The 17,739-nt window shown below is 44.5% G+C and overlaps 1 protein-coding gene across 5 annotated transcripts in view; it reads left to right on the top strand.

The window, feature by feature from the left end:
- The window catches only part of raph1a (Ras association (RalGDS/AF-6) and pleckstrin homology domains 1a), a 342,525-nt gene that overhangs the window by 150,431 nt on the left and 174,355 nt on the right, over positions 1-17,739 (top strand). The window contains exon 1 of one of the 5 annotated variants that reach the window (XM_070876084.1): positions 15,023-15,077. The exons of the other annotated variants lie outside the window; for them this stretch is intronic. Coding sequence (XP_070732185.1) covers positions 15,075-15,077 — 3 coding nt within the window. The 5' untranslated portion in view covers positions 15,023-15,074. Of the gene's footprint in view, positions 1-15,022; positions 15,078-17,739 lie in introns of those variants that run through there. 5 annotated transcript variants of the gene reach the window in all.

A 17,739-nucleotide genomic window follows, 5' to 3' on the forward strand; every position in this document is an offset into this window, starting at 1 on the left:
GAGGATGTAACTAGTAGAGTGGACAAGGGAGAACCAGTGGATGTGGTGTATTTGGACTTTCAAAAGGCTTTTGACAAGGTCCCTCACAAGAGATTGGTGTGCAAAATCAAAGCACATGGTATGGGGGGGTAATATACTGATGTGGATAGAGAACTGGTTGGCAGACAGGAAGCAGAGAGTCGGGATAAACTGGTCCTTTTCAGAATGGCAGGCAGTGACTAGAGGAATGCCGCAGGGCTCAGTGCTGGGACCCCAGCTATTTACAATATACATCAATGATTTGGATGAAGGAATTGAGTGTAATATCTTCAAGTTTGCATAAGACACTAAACTGGGTGGCGGTGTGAGCTGTGAGGGGGACGCCAAGAGGCTGCAGGGTGACTTGGGACAGGTTAGGTGAGGGGGCAAATGCATGGCAGATGCAGTATAATGTGGATAAATGTGAGGTTATCCACATTAGGGGCAAAAACGCGAAGACAGGATATTATCTGAATGATGGCAGATTAGGAAAAGGGGAGGTGCAACGAGACCTGGGAGTCATGGTTTATCAGTCATTGAAAGTTGGCATACAGGTACAGCAGGCGGTAAAGGAAGCAAATGGCATGTTGGCCTTCATAGGTAGGGGATTTGAGTATAGGAGCAGGGAGGTCTTACTGCAGTTGTACAGGGCCTTGGTGAGGCCTCACCTGGAATATTGTGTTCAGTTTTGGTCTCCTAATCTGAGGAAGGACGTTCTTGCTATTGAGGGAGTGCAGTGAAGGTTCACCAGACTGATTCCAGGGATGGCTGGACTGACATATGAGGAGAGACTGGATCAACTGGACCTTTATACATTGGAGTTTAGAAGGATGAGAGGGGATCTCATAGAAACATACAAGATTCTGACGGGATGGGACAGGATAGATGCGAGTTAATTGTTCCCGATTTTGGGGAAGTCCAGAACCAGGGGACACAGTCTTAGGATAAGGGGTTGGCCATTTAGGACTGAGATGAGGAGAAACTTCTTCACTCAGTGAATTGTTGACCTGTGGAATTCCCTGCCGCAGAGAGTTGTTGATGACAGTTCATTGGATATATTCAAGAGGGAGTTAGATATGGCCCTTACGGCTAAGGGGTATGGAGAGAAAGCAGGAAAGGGATACTGAGGGAATGATCAGCCATGATCTTATTGAATGGTGGTGCAGGCTCGATGGGCCGAATGGCCTACTCCTGCACCTATTTTCTATGTTTCTATGTTTATGGTATACAAGTGGCCTTTATAGTGAAGCGTGGGACCAATGTACCGTCCTGGAGATCAAAGGGAAATGCCTTCCGAAAGCTTAACTTGGGTGTAGGAGATTATGGTGTATTTGAATTTGGAGTGTTACATGGGATTACATAGGATATATGGCACAGAAAAGCCCATTCGGCCCAACCAGCCAATACCGGCATTTATGCTCCACTCAAGCCTCCTCCCATCTTTCCTCCTCGAAATCTATCAGCTTAACCCTCTATTCCCTTCTCCCTCATGCTTGTCTAGCCTCCCCTTAAAGCATCTATATTATTCGCTTCAACCACTCATTGTGGTAGCGAGTTCCACACTCTTGCCACTCTCTGGTTAAAGAATTTTCTTAATTCCCTATTTGATTTCTTGTTGACTATCTAATATTGATGACCTCTAGTTTTGCTTTTCCCCACAAGTAGAAACATTCTCTCTGTATCCACTCTTATCAAAACCTTTCATAATTTTAATGACCTCTATTAAATCACCCCTCTGTCTTTTTTCAAGAGAAAAGAGACCCAGCCTGTTCATCCTTCCCTGATATGTATACCCTTGCATTTCTGGTTGTAAATCTTCTCTGCACCCTCTCTCGTGTCTCTTGATCCTTTTTATAATATGGTGACCAGAACTGTACGCAGTACTCGAAGTGTGGTCTATGGTCTAACCAAGGTTCGATACAGGTTTAGCATAACTTCCCTACTTTTCAACTCTATACCTCTAGAAATAAACCCTAGTACTTGGTTTGCTTTTTTATGGCCTTGCTAACCTGTGTCACAACTTTTAGTGATTTGTGTATTTGTACTCCGAGATGCCTTTGTTCCTCTGCCCCACCTAGACTCTCACCCTCCAAGTAATAAGTGACCTCCCTATTCTTTCTACCAAAATATAATACAGGGTACATCACATTTTTCTGTGTTGAATGTCATTTGCCAATTATATGTCCATTCTGCAAGTTTATTAATATCCTCCTGTAATTTGTTGCAGTCCTCCTCGCATTGACTATTTCCCCCCACCCCCAAATTTGGTGTCATCTGCAAATTTAGAAAGTGTTTTTGATTCCAAAGTCTAAATCGTTAATATAAATTGTTAAAAACAGTGGTCCTTGTGGAACACCACTACCCAACTTCTGACACTGGGAATAGCTACCCTTTACCCCGACTCTCTGCTTTTTGTCTTGAAGCCAACTACCTATCCACTCTGCTACATGTCCCCTGACTCTGTATTCTCTAACCTTGTTCATCAGTCTATTATGGGATACCTTATCGAAGGCCTTTTGAAAATCTAGATAAATTACATCTACTGCATTACCATGGTTTACTCTCTCTCTTACCTCTACTCTCTCTTACCTCTTCAAATAATTCAATGTGGTTGGTCAAGCAAGGCTTTCCCTTTTGAAATCCATGCTGACCATTCATTACTATATTTTTGGTTTCTAGATGTTCTATTTTCTCCTTTAGTAGGGTTTCCATTATTTTTCTTACCACCGATGTTAAGCTGACTCGTCTATAATTCCCTGGACATGTTCTATCCCCCCTTAAATATAGTTATTATGTTAGCTATCCGCCAGTCCTCTGGCACTACACCTTTTCTAACGACTTAAATATGTGTAGTAATTCTTGTGCTATCTCTTCGCTAGATTCTTTGAAATGCATTTTATTCTGAGTTTGAGTAGTTTATTTAATATATCCCCTCTTATTTTAAATGCACTTTTCTTGTTACTAATGTCATCTGATGTCATGTCCACCTGTTCTATCTCCCTGCTAAATACTGAAACAAAATAATTATTTAATATTTCTGCCATCTCTCTATTGTTGCGTGTGATATTATCCTGTCTATCCCTTAATGGTCGTATTCTCATCCCAACCTTTCTTTTTAATTGATGTGCCTGTAAAATATTTTACTGTTTTTTTTTATGTTCCTTGATAATTTAATTTCATAGTTCCTCTTTGCCTTCCTAATTGCTTTTTGACTTCTCTCCCTCCTAATCTCTTTGTATTCTCTCTGATCTTGCACTCTCCTTCTGTCTGTGTACTTAATGTGGGCTTCTTTCCTTACCCTCAATTGTTATCTTATGGCTTTATTCATTAGTGTTTAGTTTGTTCTTTCCTTTTAGTGGAATATATTGTTCCTGCACTTGTTGAACACAGTTTTAAATGTTTCCCATTGCTGTTCTACATTGTTGTTTGCCAATATTGCTGCCCCATTTTATTTTCCCAAGTTCTATTCTCAGCCCCTTCAAAATCCGCTTTTCTCCAATCTATTACCCTGGGTTTCGTAAGACTTGTGTCCTTCACAATTATTATCTTAAAGTGTATTATATTATGGTCACTGCCTGATCAGATGATAACTAAATGTATTGATACTTTTTTCTCCAATGCAGCACAATGGAGAAATGAGGGGAAAATTGAGTTTTCAACTCTGGATATAGTGTCTGTAGTTTGAATTTGTATTTGATGTAACTTTATTGCAGATGATTCGAAATGCAGGAGGACTGATGAAGGGAGTGACCTGATTTGTAGGGTTTTAGACCTTCTGTCAACACTGCAGCTTTTATCAGAGACTAGATTAAAATTGCTATATTTTTTAATGTTGTAATTCTCTGCTGAGTTTGCCTATATCAGCCAGGGTGCTACAATTGGGCTTTGGGCCAGAGAAGGTAATTTGCCAGGGTTCCTGCCCCCGAGTCCTGTTGAAAAGTCAGTTCAGGCGAATGTCGGCGAAGAGCAGGATTGGGCTCATCCACAGGTGAATGTACTGCCAACAATTATCCTTTATCCTCACACTGAAGGAAAGCCACTAGGACTGATTACCAGGAGGCAACGGGTGCTCGTGGACTGTACTCCAAGAAGAATCAGCACCACTAGGAGGGAATACATTTTTGTGATTCCATATCACTAAAGTGAAGTGAAAAGTGAAGAACTGCGTTTCATGAAAGCTGCTGCATTTTGCTTTTTTTCTTGCCGAGTTAAAATGTAGAATTTGAAATTTCTGGTCAGAAAAAATATGAAATGACTGCTGGCTTCCCTTTTTTTAAAAAAAAATATGCTTGACACTTAAGTATAATGGATGCTGAAACTTGAACACCAACTGATCTCCATCTGTCAGCTTGACTCAGTTGGCATCACTTACCCTGAGCTGAAAGTTGTGGGTTCAAGCCCCACGGTGTACTTCAGCATAAAATCTAGCCTGACGCGCCATTCCGGCACTGATGAATGATTCCATTTGTTTAATGTTTTATCCAAAAGATAGCATCTCTGACGAAAGCCACTCCACCTGATCAGGTGGGTGTAAAAGATCCCACGACACTATTCAGAGGAGTGTTCTCAGTATCTTGGCCAACATTCTTCCCTCAGTCAACAACACCAAAATCTGATCATTCATTTGCTTTTTATGGGCCCTTTCTGTGTACATTGGCAGGCACATCTGCATATATAGCAGCAACTACACTTCAAAAATAATTACGTGGCTTTAAAGCGTCCTGAGTACGATAAAGCTCTACATCAACACAAAAAAAAGTTTCCCTTCCTGTGCTCAAGGATGGCCTAGAGCAAGACTGAGATGTTTAACTGCTAACCTAGCCTGTCCCTGATGCTGTTTTTTCCTGTGGGGAAGTGGTCTAAATAGGTCCTGAGGTCAATCAGTTCATTTGTTAATTGAGAGAATTGGCACATTACCAGATGTTTGCAAATTCCTGGATCCAGGTCAGAAAATGGGCACCTTCCTTTTTGACTCTTGCTTGAAAGTGTGTTTTGTGTGGATGTCGGGTGAGGACTCCATTTCCACCTGCCCATGATAAAATAGCCTGACTGGTACTTTCGAGGCTTGCAAATTAAGAATGGACACTCTGGTGAGGTACCAGAGGGTAGCTGGACCCTGTGGAACTGCCATCCAAGCAGGATTCAATGTGTAAATGATGGGAGGGATGAATAGGATAGGAAATTAGGAAAAAAATTAGCCCACGTATAAATGTAACCTGTTGAGAGATGCCTTTCAGTGAAAGCTGATCTTGAACAGTAATCAATCGTTGAAGTTTCTCTGACTTTGGAAACATTCTTGTAACTTGAGTGTTATGTCATGATCATTGATTTTGTTTTAAATGGATCAGTAAGTGCTGATCAAGTGCAGCTGACTTTAGTGGAACATAATGTATTTTTTGTGCACCACTTGCGGCAGATGTTTCACGTCAGAGGCTATATTCACAAACCACTTCACTTGAGAAAGGACAGTGGCATGAAATCTACCACTGAGGTGGATCTGATTTTAAATGGATAGATTTGGTTATCAAATGGAGGTCAGATGTATTAGTGCTAATCATTCATAACCAAAGAGTATTGCTGTCTTTCTGCATAATAGTCTTGATTGGTGATCAGAAGGGAAGATGAATGTAATACAGTATAGAATCAAGCAGAATACAGAAGGTACTGAAAAAGAAAATAAAAGGGTTAAAGAGAGTGTATGAGTAAAGTTTAGTGGCATTGGGAACCCAAAAAGTCTTTTATAAACACAAATAGTAAATGGATAGTCAAAGGAAGGGTGGGGCTGATTAGGGACCAAAAGGGAATTCATCTTGTGGCATCAGGGAATGGCTGAGGTACTAAATGAGTACTTCACAAAAGATAGGCTGCTGCCATATCACACTAAAGGAGGAATGGGTAGAGAAATTGGATAGGATAAAATTAAAGAGGAGGTACTTAAAAGGTTGTCAGCTTTCAAAGTGGACACGTTACCTGGTCCGGATGGGATGCATCCTAGTTGCTGAGGGAAGTAAGGGTGGAAATAGCGGAGGCTTTGGCTAGTCTTCCAATCCTCAAGAAAACTGGAGCATTTGTAAATGTTATATCCTTGTTCAAAAAAATGGAGCAGTATAAACCCAGTAACTACTGGACACATCTGAGTTAGATCTAGATTTATTAATTTGAAAGTTTTGCAATATCTGCTTATAGGTCCATCAAATTTTAAGTTGGATGAGGTGATAGTGACATGTTTACCTATACAGTTTGCATTGATGCAAAGTGGTTTAAATTGTGTGTTAATACAAACTGTAGTGTAATTCAGATGTGTGTATGAGCTCCTCTTGAATGTAGTCCTGCATCGATTTTGTGGTGTATGTAGCACTCAAATCACTGACTCCACATGGTCTGGTGTTGTAGTAACTGCCGTGACCTTAGTCCTTTATTGTGCAACTCCAGAGTGCCTCTCAGGTGGGGTGGGCAGCCTTTTATACTCTGTCTTGCAGATACTTTCAGGTCTCCCACCACAGCGCCCTCTGTGGCGCACCATTGTACTTCTACATTTAATGTACATAACATCTCATTACTGCCCCCCCCCCGGCCCAGGTCCAAAAGCCATTGCCGGTAACCTCGGCCTTGTTCGTCCTGGTTGATTTGAGAGTATGAGTCCATGACCATCCACTTCCCTCTTCTCCCCCATGTGGAGATTATGCTTGCGATCCGGTGCAAGCATGTGGTGTTTGCAGTCCTTACATGGGTGATGAAGTACATGAGCATAACCCCAACAGAAAGCAGGTATACATAGATAGTACATTAGTATGGTACATGTAATATATGGTACAGATGTTATGTCAAAAGGTTACAGGTACACTGAACAGTTATTTAATTCCAGCTCCTCTGGGTGAGGTACGGTGGCGGTATACTCCCCCTTTTTGCCCGAGGTAATGGGCTGCGCTGAGAGGGTATCGCAACTGGTATCCAAACAGTAGTAGTGATGTTGGGGAGGGCATCAAACAGGAAATTAGGGGTGCATGCAATAAAGGTGCAGCAGTTATAATGGGTGACTTTAATATGCACATAGATTGGGCTAGCCAAACTGGAAGCAATACGATGGAGGAGGATTTCCTGGAGTGCATAAGGGATGGTTTTCTAGACCAATATGTCGAGGAACCAACTAGGGGGGAGGCCATCTTAGACTGGGTGTTGTGTAATGAGAGAGGACTAATTAGCAATCTCATTGTGCGAGGCCCCTTGGGGAAGAGTGACCATAATATGGTGGAATTCTGCATTAGGATGGAGAATGAAACAGTTAATTCAGAGACCATGGTCCAGAACTTAAAGAAGGGAAACTTTGAAGGTATGAGGCGTGAATTGGCTAGGATAGATTGGCGAATGATACTTAAGGGGTTGACTGTGGATGGGCAATGGCAGACATTTAGAGACCGCATGGATGAATTACAACAATTGTACATTCCTGTCTGGCGTAAAAATAAAAAAGGGAAGGTGGCTCAACCGTGGCTATCTAGGGAAATCAGGGATAGTATTAAAGCCAAGGAAGTGGCATACAAATTGGCCAGAAATAGCAGCGAACCCGGGGACTGGGAGAAATTTAGAACTCAGCAGAGGAGGACAAAGGGTTTGATTAGGGCAGGGAAAATGGAGTACGAGAAGAAGCTTGCAGGGAACATTAAGGCGGATTGCAAAAGTTTCTATAGGTATGTAAAGAGAAAAAGGTTAGTAAAGACAAACGTAGGTCCCCTGCAGTCATAATCAGGGGAAGTCATAACGGGGAACAAAGAAATGGCAGACCAATTGAACAAGTACTTTGGTTCAGTATTCACTAAGGAGGACACAAACAACCTTCCGGATATAAAAGGGGTCAGAGGGTCTAGTAGGGAGGAGGAACTGAGGGAAATCTTTATTAGTCAGGAAATTGTGTTGGGGAAATTGATGGGATTGAAGGCCGATAAATCCCCAGGGCCTGATGGACTGCATCCCAGAGTACTTAAGGAGGTGGCCTTGGAAATAGCGGATGCATTGACAGTCATTTTCCAATATTCCATTGACTCTGGATCAGTTCCTATCGAGTGGAGGGTAGCCAATGTAACCCCACTTTTTAAAAAAGGAGGGAGAGAAAACAGGGAATTATAGACCTGTCAGCCTGACCTCAGTAGTGGGTAAAGTGATGGAATCAATTATTAAGGATGTCATAGCAGCGCATTTGGAAAATGGTGACATAATAGGTCCAAGTCAGCATGGATTTGTGAAGGGGAAATCATGCTTGACAAATCTTCTGGAATTTTTTGAGGATGTTTCCAGTAAAGTGGACAAAGGAGAACCAGTTGATGTGGTATATTTGGACTTTCAGAAGGCTTTCGACAAGGTCCCACACAAGAGATTAATGTCGCACACAAGAGTTAAAGCACATGGGATTGGGGGTAGTGTGCTGACGTGGATTGAGAACTGGTTGTCAGACAGGAAGCAAAGAGTAGGAGTAAATGGGTACTTTTCAGAATGGCAGGCAGTGACTAGTGGGGTACCGCAAGGTTCTGTGCTGGGGCCCCAGCTGTTTACACTGTACATTAATGATTTAGACGAGGGGATTAAATGTAGTATCTCCAAATTTGCGGATGACACTAAGTTGGGTGGCAGTGTGAGCTGCAAGGAGGATGCTATGAGGCTGCAGAGTGACTTGGATAGGTTAGGTGAGTGGGCAAATGCATGGCAGATGAAGTATAATGTGGATAAATGTGAGGTTATCCACTTTGGTGGTAAAAACAGAGAGACAGACTATTATCTGAATGGTGACAGATTAGGAAAAGGGAAGATGCAACGAAACCTGGGTGTCATGGTACATCAGTCATTGAAGGTTGGCATGCAGGTACAGCAGGCGGTTAAGAAAGCAAATGGCATGTTGGCCTTCTTAGCGAGGGGATTTGAGTACAGGGGCAGGGAGGTGTTACTACAGTTGTACAGGGCCTTGGTGAGGCCACACCTGGAGTATTGTGTACAATTTTGGTCTCCTAACTTGAGGAAGGACATTCTTGCTATTGAGGGAGTGCAGCGAAGATTCACCAGACTGATTCCTGGGATGGTGGGACTGACCTATCAAGAAAGACTGGATCAACTGGGCTTGTATTCACTGGAGTTCAGAAGAATGAGAGGGGACCTCATAGAAACGTTTAAAATTCTGACGGGTTTAGACAGGTTAGATGCAGGAAGAATGTTCCCAATGTTGGGGAAGTCCAGAACCAGGGGTCACAGTCTAAGGATAAGGGGTAAGCCATTTAGGACCGAGATGAAGAGAGACTTCTTCACCCAGAGAGAGGTGAACCTGTGGAATTCTCTGCCACAGAAAGTGGTTGGGGCCAATTCACTAAATATATTCAAAAGGGAGTTAGATGAAGTCCTTACTACTCGGGGATCAAGGGGTATGGCAAGAAAGCAGGAAGGGGGTACTGAAGTTTCATGTTCAGCCATGAACTCATTGAATGGCGGTGCAGGCTAGAAGGGCTGAATGTCCTGCTCCTGCACCTATTTTCTATGTTTCTATGTTCTCAGAAAGTAGTTGCCTTGGCGGCTCATCTGCAGCCGCTGAACCATTGCATGAATCACATAAATCGAAAATCGCATTAGTCCATTAGTCATGGATCCATTACCCTTTTACATGTACCTCGTGGTATTAACTCTCTTCGTAATTCATATCCATTATTTTAAACACTTTTTTTCAATATTTCAGCATTAAAATATTAACTCATCATAAATCCGTCATCCTACATTCACATTGCTCATTTAGACTTGCTCTTGCCTTACAAGTCTCTGAGGACCGCCAACAGTGTAAGGCCCTTTTAAGACTCCCGGGTGCATTTCCCTTTTAAGACGCCATCTTGTGTTTTCCCACGAGGCTTTCACTGGGCGCCACCATTTTAGTTTTTCTGCTGGCCTTTGTCTGTAGAGCTCTGCTGCCACGAGGCTCGCCACCAGCTTGAGCTCGTTGACAAAGAAAGAAAGAGTGTAAAATCACGCTTGAAAGGGGAAATTCTGGCCTCTGCTTCAGCATTGCAGGTGGCACAGATAATCTGCACATTGGTGATGATCCGAGCATATTCATTACAAAAATTACTGTAGGAGGTGCAGCTGCACAGGATGGAAGACTGCGGGTGAATGATTGCATCCTTCGGGTAAATGATGTAGATGTAAGGGAAGTAACACATAGCAAAGCAGTAGAAGCTTTAAAAGAGGCTGGATCGATTGTGCGATTTATACGTGCGGAGAAGGAAGCCTGTCACTGGAAAGATCTTAGAAATAAGACTTGCCGCGAACTCCCGAGTCATACCTGCCGCCGCTATAGCCTCCGCCGCCGCTGTAGCCTCCTCTCCTGCCGTTCCAGCCGCCACTGTTTTCTCCTCTCCTGCTGTTCCAGCCGCCGCTGTATTCTCCTCTCCTGCTGTTGCCATAGCCGCCGCCGTCCCGGCCTCCACTGTAGCCGCGACCGCCGCCCGACTTCCTCTCCTCGTGGGCCCCCCCGATTTGTCGTCCGTCGATGGATTTCCTGATTAACGCCTGCTCTTCCAGGGTCTGCTCGTCTGCGGAGGCTGAGGCTGCAGGATTGTTTGAGGTCAGGAGTTCTGGGCTGCTGTCGCCTGTGAAGGGATATAGACTGCCGATGAACGGCTTCTTTCTTCTCCAGCTCGGTCGGCACTGCTCTTTGGGAACCCGGGGAACAGCAATTTGTGGAGGAATGAAGTCTTTCCAGCTCCCACGGACCTTTCCCATCCACCTTCTGCCGAGAAGTGTCGGCCCATCGCTTGCAATGACCCACAAAGGTAAACCGTGCATCTCGCTCCCGTGAAATACCTGCACATCTGCTCTGCCAAGAACAGGTATCATTTCCTTGGCGTAGGTGCGCAGCTTCACCGTGATCGGGACCAGCTTGGGTCATGCAGCTGGGTTGACCCACAGTTTCTCAAAAGTTCTCTGACTCATCAACGACGGACCCGATCCAGTGTCCACTTCCATACTCATGGGACTCCGTTGATCTTGACTTCCATAATCACTGGGGCCGAATCGTCGGTACATGTGTACAGTTCAAGCATCTCATCTTCTGCCTGCTCCTCGCTGGATGGTGGATCCTCTACCATCTCCTCAGCCAGACAGTGAGTCAGGTTTCTTTTGCACATATGCTGAAGGTGGCCTTTCGTGTGGCAGGTATTGCACGTATATTCCGCAAACCTGCACCGGTGAGCCCCATGGCTTCCTCCGCAGCGCCAGCATGGTGCTACTCGATTAGCCCCCCTCGGCGGACTGAGTTCCAGGACCCCGATGTCCGTGCTCTCTGCCCTCTGCCACCTTCTGCAGTTTTGTCCGTGGTGGGCGCTATCCTGTGGACAGTGCCTGCCGGGTTCGAGACTGTGTGGAACATCTGCTTGGTGCTGCAAGTCGAGGTCATAAATGCTCTGCTGATGGTGATGGCTTGCTTCAGGGTGACTGTGGGTTCAGTGGATAGCAGCTTGTGAAGGAGACCCTCATGACCAATCCCCATAACAAAGGCGTCTCGCAACGCGGCGTCAAGGTGTGTGCCAAAATCACACGGCGCCGCGAGTCTCCTGAGGTCCGCAGCATATTTGGTGACATCCTGGCCCTCGGGTCTGCAGTGGTGGTAGAATTTGTGCCGGGCCGTGAGGATGCTCTCCTTCGGTTTCAGTTGGTCACGAATGAGTGCGATCAGCTCCTCATATGACTTATCCCTAGCACTCGCGGGTGCCAGCAAATCCCTGACGAGACAGTAAACCTCATCGCCACAAATGGAAAGCAATATCGCCTTACGCTTCTCTCTCAGTGCGTCCGTGTTCCCCATCAGGTCGTTTGCTGTGAAGTAGTACTCGAGCCTTTCCGTAAAGGCCTCCCAATCATTGCCCACCGTAAAATCCTTTAATGAGCCCAGAGTAGCCATGGTTGCGTGAGGTTCGTCCGTGTCCTTGTCGCCAATGTGGTGTATGTAGCACTCAAATCACTGATTCCACACGGTCTGGTGTTGTAGTAACTGCTGTGACTGTAGTCCTTTATTGTGTAACTCCAGAGTGCCTCTCAGGTGGGCAGCCTTTTATACTTTGTCTTGCAGGTACTTTCAGGTCTCCCACCACAGCGCCCTCTGAGGTGCACCATTGTACTTATACATTTAATGTACCTGGACAATTCATAACCGATTTGGCTTCACACTCCTGACAGTGTAACTCGTGCAAAGCAATTCCTTGTAAATTGTTTTTGATCTTTCTGTTGGCTTACTGCCCAGTTAGTTGTTTAATGTTAGAATTTAACCTATATTTCCCTGACAAGTAGACATTGGGGTCTTTGCCAGAGCACCCGACCCAATGGTTCGATCTTAGTCACGCTGCTAGTTATGCTAAGCCAATACAGCTTTCTAAGCAAGTGCTAACGGTGTCACATTGCTGTATTGTAGTATAGTGCCAGCCCTGGTGTTGAAATGTGAAGGTCTTTGGTGCAGTTGGCTGTGCACGATCATAAAATTGGAAACCAAGTGTGAATCCCGAAACTGTTAAACTGATGGATACAGTTTAAATGACAAGTCAATAAACAAGAAATATAAAATCATTTTTGAGAAATATGAACCCATGCTCCCTATTTTTAAGTAAGGCAACAAAACTAACCTAGGTAGCTACCTACCCATTAATTCCATATCTGTAATTACCAAAATAATGGGATTTCTTATTAGGAACAAACTTGAGGATTGCTGATAAATTAGTAAATAGCAGCCAAAGCAATTTTAGAAAAGGGGGTGGAGGAAGAGAAAAGTTCTGCCTGACAACCAAAGGAGACGTTGAAAGCTCAATGATGCAATGTACCTAGACTTCCAGAAAGCTCAGTAAAGTTCTGTATGAATAGCTGCCACACAAGCTTAAGATATCCCAGGTAAAACAGAGGTGGGTGAGGAATTGGTTGAAAGGGAGTAAGCAGAGGGTACTTGTCGGGGGAGTCATTAAATGGTAGGTCACTGAGAAGTGTAGAGGAACAAAGGGACCTTGCAGTGCAGGTGCACAGATCCCTGAAGGTAGCAGGCCAGGTGGTTAAGAAGGCATACGGAATACTTGCCTTTATTAGCCGAGGCATAGAATACAAGAGCAGGGAGGTTATGCTTGAACTGTATAAAGCACTAGTTAGGCCACAGCTAGAGTACTGTGTGCAGTTCTGGTCATCACATTACAGGAAAGATGTGATTGCACTAGAGAGAGTACAGAGGAGATTTACGAAGATGTTGCCTAGATTGGAGAATTTTAGCTACGAGGAAAGATTGGACAGGCTGGGTTTGTTTTCTTTGGAACAGAGGAGGCTGAGGGGAGACTTTATTGAGGTGTATAAAATTGAGGGGCCTAGATAGTGGATAGGAAGGACCCATTTCCCTTAGCAGAGGGGTCAACAACCATGGGGCATAGATTTAAAGTAATTGACAGGAGGTTTAGAAGGGATTTGAGGGGACATTTCTTCATCGAGGGTGGTGGAGGTCTGGAACTCACTGCCTGAAAGGGTGGTAGAGGCAAAAACCTTCACCATATTTAAAAAGTGCTTGGATGTGTACTTGAAGTGCCGCAACCTGCAGGGCTACGGACCAAAAGCTGGAAAGTGGGATTAGGCTGGATAGCTCTTCGTTGGCCGGCGTGGACATGATGGGCCGAAATGGCCTTCCATGCTGTAAATTTCTATGATTCTATGACTTCATGTTGGAGAGAATTACTAACTGATGGTCCCCAAAGATTTAAGATAGTCTCGCTGGTGTTCATGTATCTCAGAAACACAATGCAAGTTGGTCAAAGTTACAGATACTACCAAACATGGGTGGGGGCAGGGCAGTCGAGTGATTAAGCACCCAAGGAGTTTCAGAAAGACATGGCCAATATTTGCAATAGAGCAGAACTATGGTAGATGAAGTTCAATAACAGGAACTGCAAGGGTTTACACATTCGAAGAAAAAAATGATATTCTTGATGAATGCTATTAAAGTAGTAAGGTTAGAAGCTGAAGCTGTGGGAATGGTAATAGACTCATTATTGATCATTTCAGTCATTGGAGACCAGTGTTCAACAAAGCCCACAATTCTGAGCAATATTGCCAAATCAGTTGGGAATGAGGGTATCCTGCTGAATCTCTGCAATGTTGTTACCAGGCCACAGCTTTAATGCTGCACTCAGTTCTGGTCTCTGAGGCTTCCGTGAGATGTCAAATCCCTGGAAGGAGTGCAGAGAAGGGCCACAAGGTTAATCCCTGGACTTGTCAGCCTTGAATCGAGGCAAATGAAAGGGGATGTTATAGGTGTAGATAAAATATTAAATGAAATAGAAAGCATTAATCCTGAGCACTATTTCAAGTTAATGCATGTCTGCAGGACAAGTGACATTGGATATAAATTGGGGAAAGGCAAGTTCAGGACTTTCATTAGGAAGCACCTTACATAAAGAGCAAATACCTGAAACGGTCTCGGGGTGCGATAGAGGAGGCAAAAACTCTAGGATCATTCACACGGCCATTGGATGCTGTGATGGGGTGATTCCAAGTTTCTGGATGGGTGGGGTAGGTGGTCTACATGGCCTCGGTCATCTGTACTTAGTTCATGTTTTTGAACAGCCTCATTATCACTGATTTATTGAAAGAAATAAATGTGTGTGAATTCTGCCAGATACTACTGGAGGGAGTATTAACCACTGCGCAAGTAGCAATCTCAAAGTAGCCTTTAAATTTATAAACCGTGGCATAGGACAAATATTGACTGCATTACACTTAATTTACTAGCTATGCTGGTGTTGAATTTTGTCAAGTTACCAGTGTAGTTTCCTACCTTTTGTTATTAGATTGGAAATGTGTTGCATATACCCTCCCCTGATGGGCATTTTTTTTTTTTAAAGAGAGTACTTGGATCACTTGAGGTATTGGAGACCCACTGGTGTCTGTGAAGTGCAAGTCAAGACCCTTTGGAAAAGGAGGGGAGAAAACAAGGAACCATGTTTTGGCTGCTTTGAAAAATAACTTGTAAGCTGAGACAACATTCAGAAATTTAACCGACACTCAGCCTGATGGTGATTTTATTACTATTCTACCTCTATCCCTACAAAGTCGCCTATTTTCCTCCAACTTTCACACCCTTTTTCTTATGTCCTTTTCTGCAGGCACCAACGCATGTGAGGTTTAATGGTACCAGCATCTTTCCACACCTTTTAAACTATCCATTCTTTATCTGAGCCTATGCAGTGACTATTAGCAGGCATGCTCTCCTCCTTTCAGATGAGAGAGATGAGGTCATGCATTCATGCCAATAGTGCCTCTCCACCATACTTGAGTGCCTCAGCGGGGATTCCATCTGCTCCTGATGCCTTGTTGTTCTTGAGCTGACTGATGGCCTTTTCTACCTCGTGCAGGGGTTTTGCTGAGATGGTGGCGGGTAGCATGCTGCGGGATGGAGTCGAGGACACTCGTGTCAAAGGCAGAGTCTCTGTTAAGGAGATCCTTGAAGATTGACGACTGTTCAACACCGCCTCCAGTGCGCCAGTGCAGCCTTCGGCCGCCTGACGAAGAGAGTGTTCGAAGATCAGGCCCTCAAATCTGGCACCAAGCTTATGGCCTACAGGGCTGTAGTGATACCCGCCCTCCTGTATGGCTCAGACGTGGACCATATACAGTAGACACCTCAAATCACTGGAGAAATACCACCAATGGTGTGTCCGCAAGATCGTGCAAATCCCCTGGGAGGACAGACGCACCAACGTTGGTGTTCTCGATCAGGCCAACAATCCCCAGCATCGAAGCACTGACCACACTCGACCAGCTCCGTTGGGCGGGCCACATTGTTTACATGCCTGACACAAGGCTCCCAAAACAAGCGCTCTACTCTGAACTCCTACACAGCAAGCGATCCCCAGGTGGGCAGAGGAAACATTTCAAGGACAGCCTCAAAGCCTCCTGGATAAGTCCCTGGCCAAAGACCGCCCTAAGTAGAGAAAGAGCATCCGAGAGGGCTCTGAGCACCTCGAGTCTTGTCGACGAGAGCATGTAGAAAGTAAGCGCAGGCAGCGGAAGGAGCATGCGGCAAACCAGGCTTCCCACCCAACCTTTCCTTCAACCACTGTCTGTCCCACCTGTGACAGAGACTGTAATTCCGTATTGGACTGTTCAGTCACCGAAGAACTCATTTTTAGAGTGGAAGCAAGTCTTTCTCGATTTTCGAGGGACTGCCTATGATATTAGCATGGTATTAGACCATGGAAGGGATCACAGCCCAACCTAATCCTGACTGTACCCAATGTCCACACTCATGTAGAAACCTAGAAATTTACAGCGCAGGAGGCCATTTCGGCCCATCGTGTCCACGCCGGCCGACAAAGAGCCACACGGCCCTTGGTCAGCAGCCCTAAAGGTTACATATAAATCTATGAATAATGACAGAGGCAAATAGCACCCAGCCCAACCAGTCTGCCTCGCACAACTGCGACACCCCTTTATACTGAAACATTCTACACTCCACCCCAACCGAAGCCATGTGATCTCCCCGGGCGAGGCAAAAACCCAGGCCAATTTAGGGAGGAAAAAATCTGGGAAAATTCCTCTCCGACTCATCCAGGCGATTGAAACCAGTCCAGGCGACCACGCTGGCCTTATTCTATTCCCTACAGTACTTACCATTATATCTGTTCCGTCCAACAATAGGTCATCCAGTCTAATCCCAATTGCCAGCTCTCTGTCTGTAACCTGTACCTTCCAGCAAGGGTCGCTCAATAGAGATCAGGAGCAAAAGCCCTGGCTGATTTCTTTTTTTAAGTTTGTCCGCACAGGAGATGTTGGGGTGCTAAAATTGGCATGCAGTGTTCAGACTTTTGAGGGTGAGGTGCTGGAGTACTGTCAGCAGCCCTTGGACCGTGCCCCAACAACAGTCAGCACCTTCAGAAAAGGATGGGATGAAAGTGGCAAGAAAAAAAACTTTGTAAAAAGAAAAAGAATACATTAATATTGAACTCCTTTTGTTAATTTGTTAGCGCATCTCAGTTGTAGAGATAATCACCCAATCCTGTCCTTGTCCCCACAATTTCTAGCAGGCATTGGCATATTGTGGTAAAGAGCAGGAACTCTGGATGATTTCCCCTACCCCCCTGGCAATCTTTTCTCTCTTTTTGCTCCCTCTCTGGCCCTACTCCATTGGTTCTGATGCCAATTATAGCACCCCTACTGCTATCCTGACTACAATGCAATCACTCAGCTCACTACGGGTTGAATGTGGGACCTGCTTTTCTGTATGACTCCATACCACACTAGGCACTACCTTTTCTCATTCTGTGATTAGGACAGTTTAGTGAGAATATTGAATGTAATATTACATTTTGGTTTGAAAATTGTATATCTGTCTGAAATGCCCTTTCACTAGCTCACATGTTTTCCAGTACAGTGAGTATTTTTAGTTTTGAGCAAAAGAAAATTATTTGAAGGAAAGATCAGAAGAAACCACAAAGATGTGACCCTTTAATTCTAATCTCAAATGTACACTTCTCCTTAATTACAGCTGAAGATAAAATGAATCTGGTAGTAAAATACTTTAACCTTTCAGCCTGTTATTTCCAAGGGCTCCCAATTATATATCTCATTTTAATGTGACTTTGAGAATTTGAGCACTGACTCCTTATCTTCCAATCACACCCATATTTAATAAACAGTTTCCTTCCTTTTGGAACTGAGCCAAAAACTGGACGAAAA

Source organism: Pristiophorus japonicus, chromosome 3 (genome assembly GCF_044704955.1).
Source record: "Pristiophorus japonicus isolate sPriJap1 chromosome 3, sPriJap1.hap1, whole genome shotgun sequence".
Taxonomy (NCBI): domain Eukaryota; kingdom Metazoa; phylum Chordata; class Chondrichthyes; family Pristiophoridae; genus Pristiophorus; species Pristiophorus japonicus.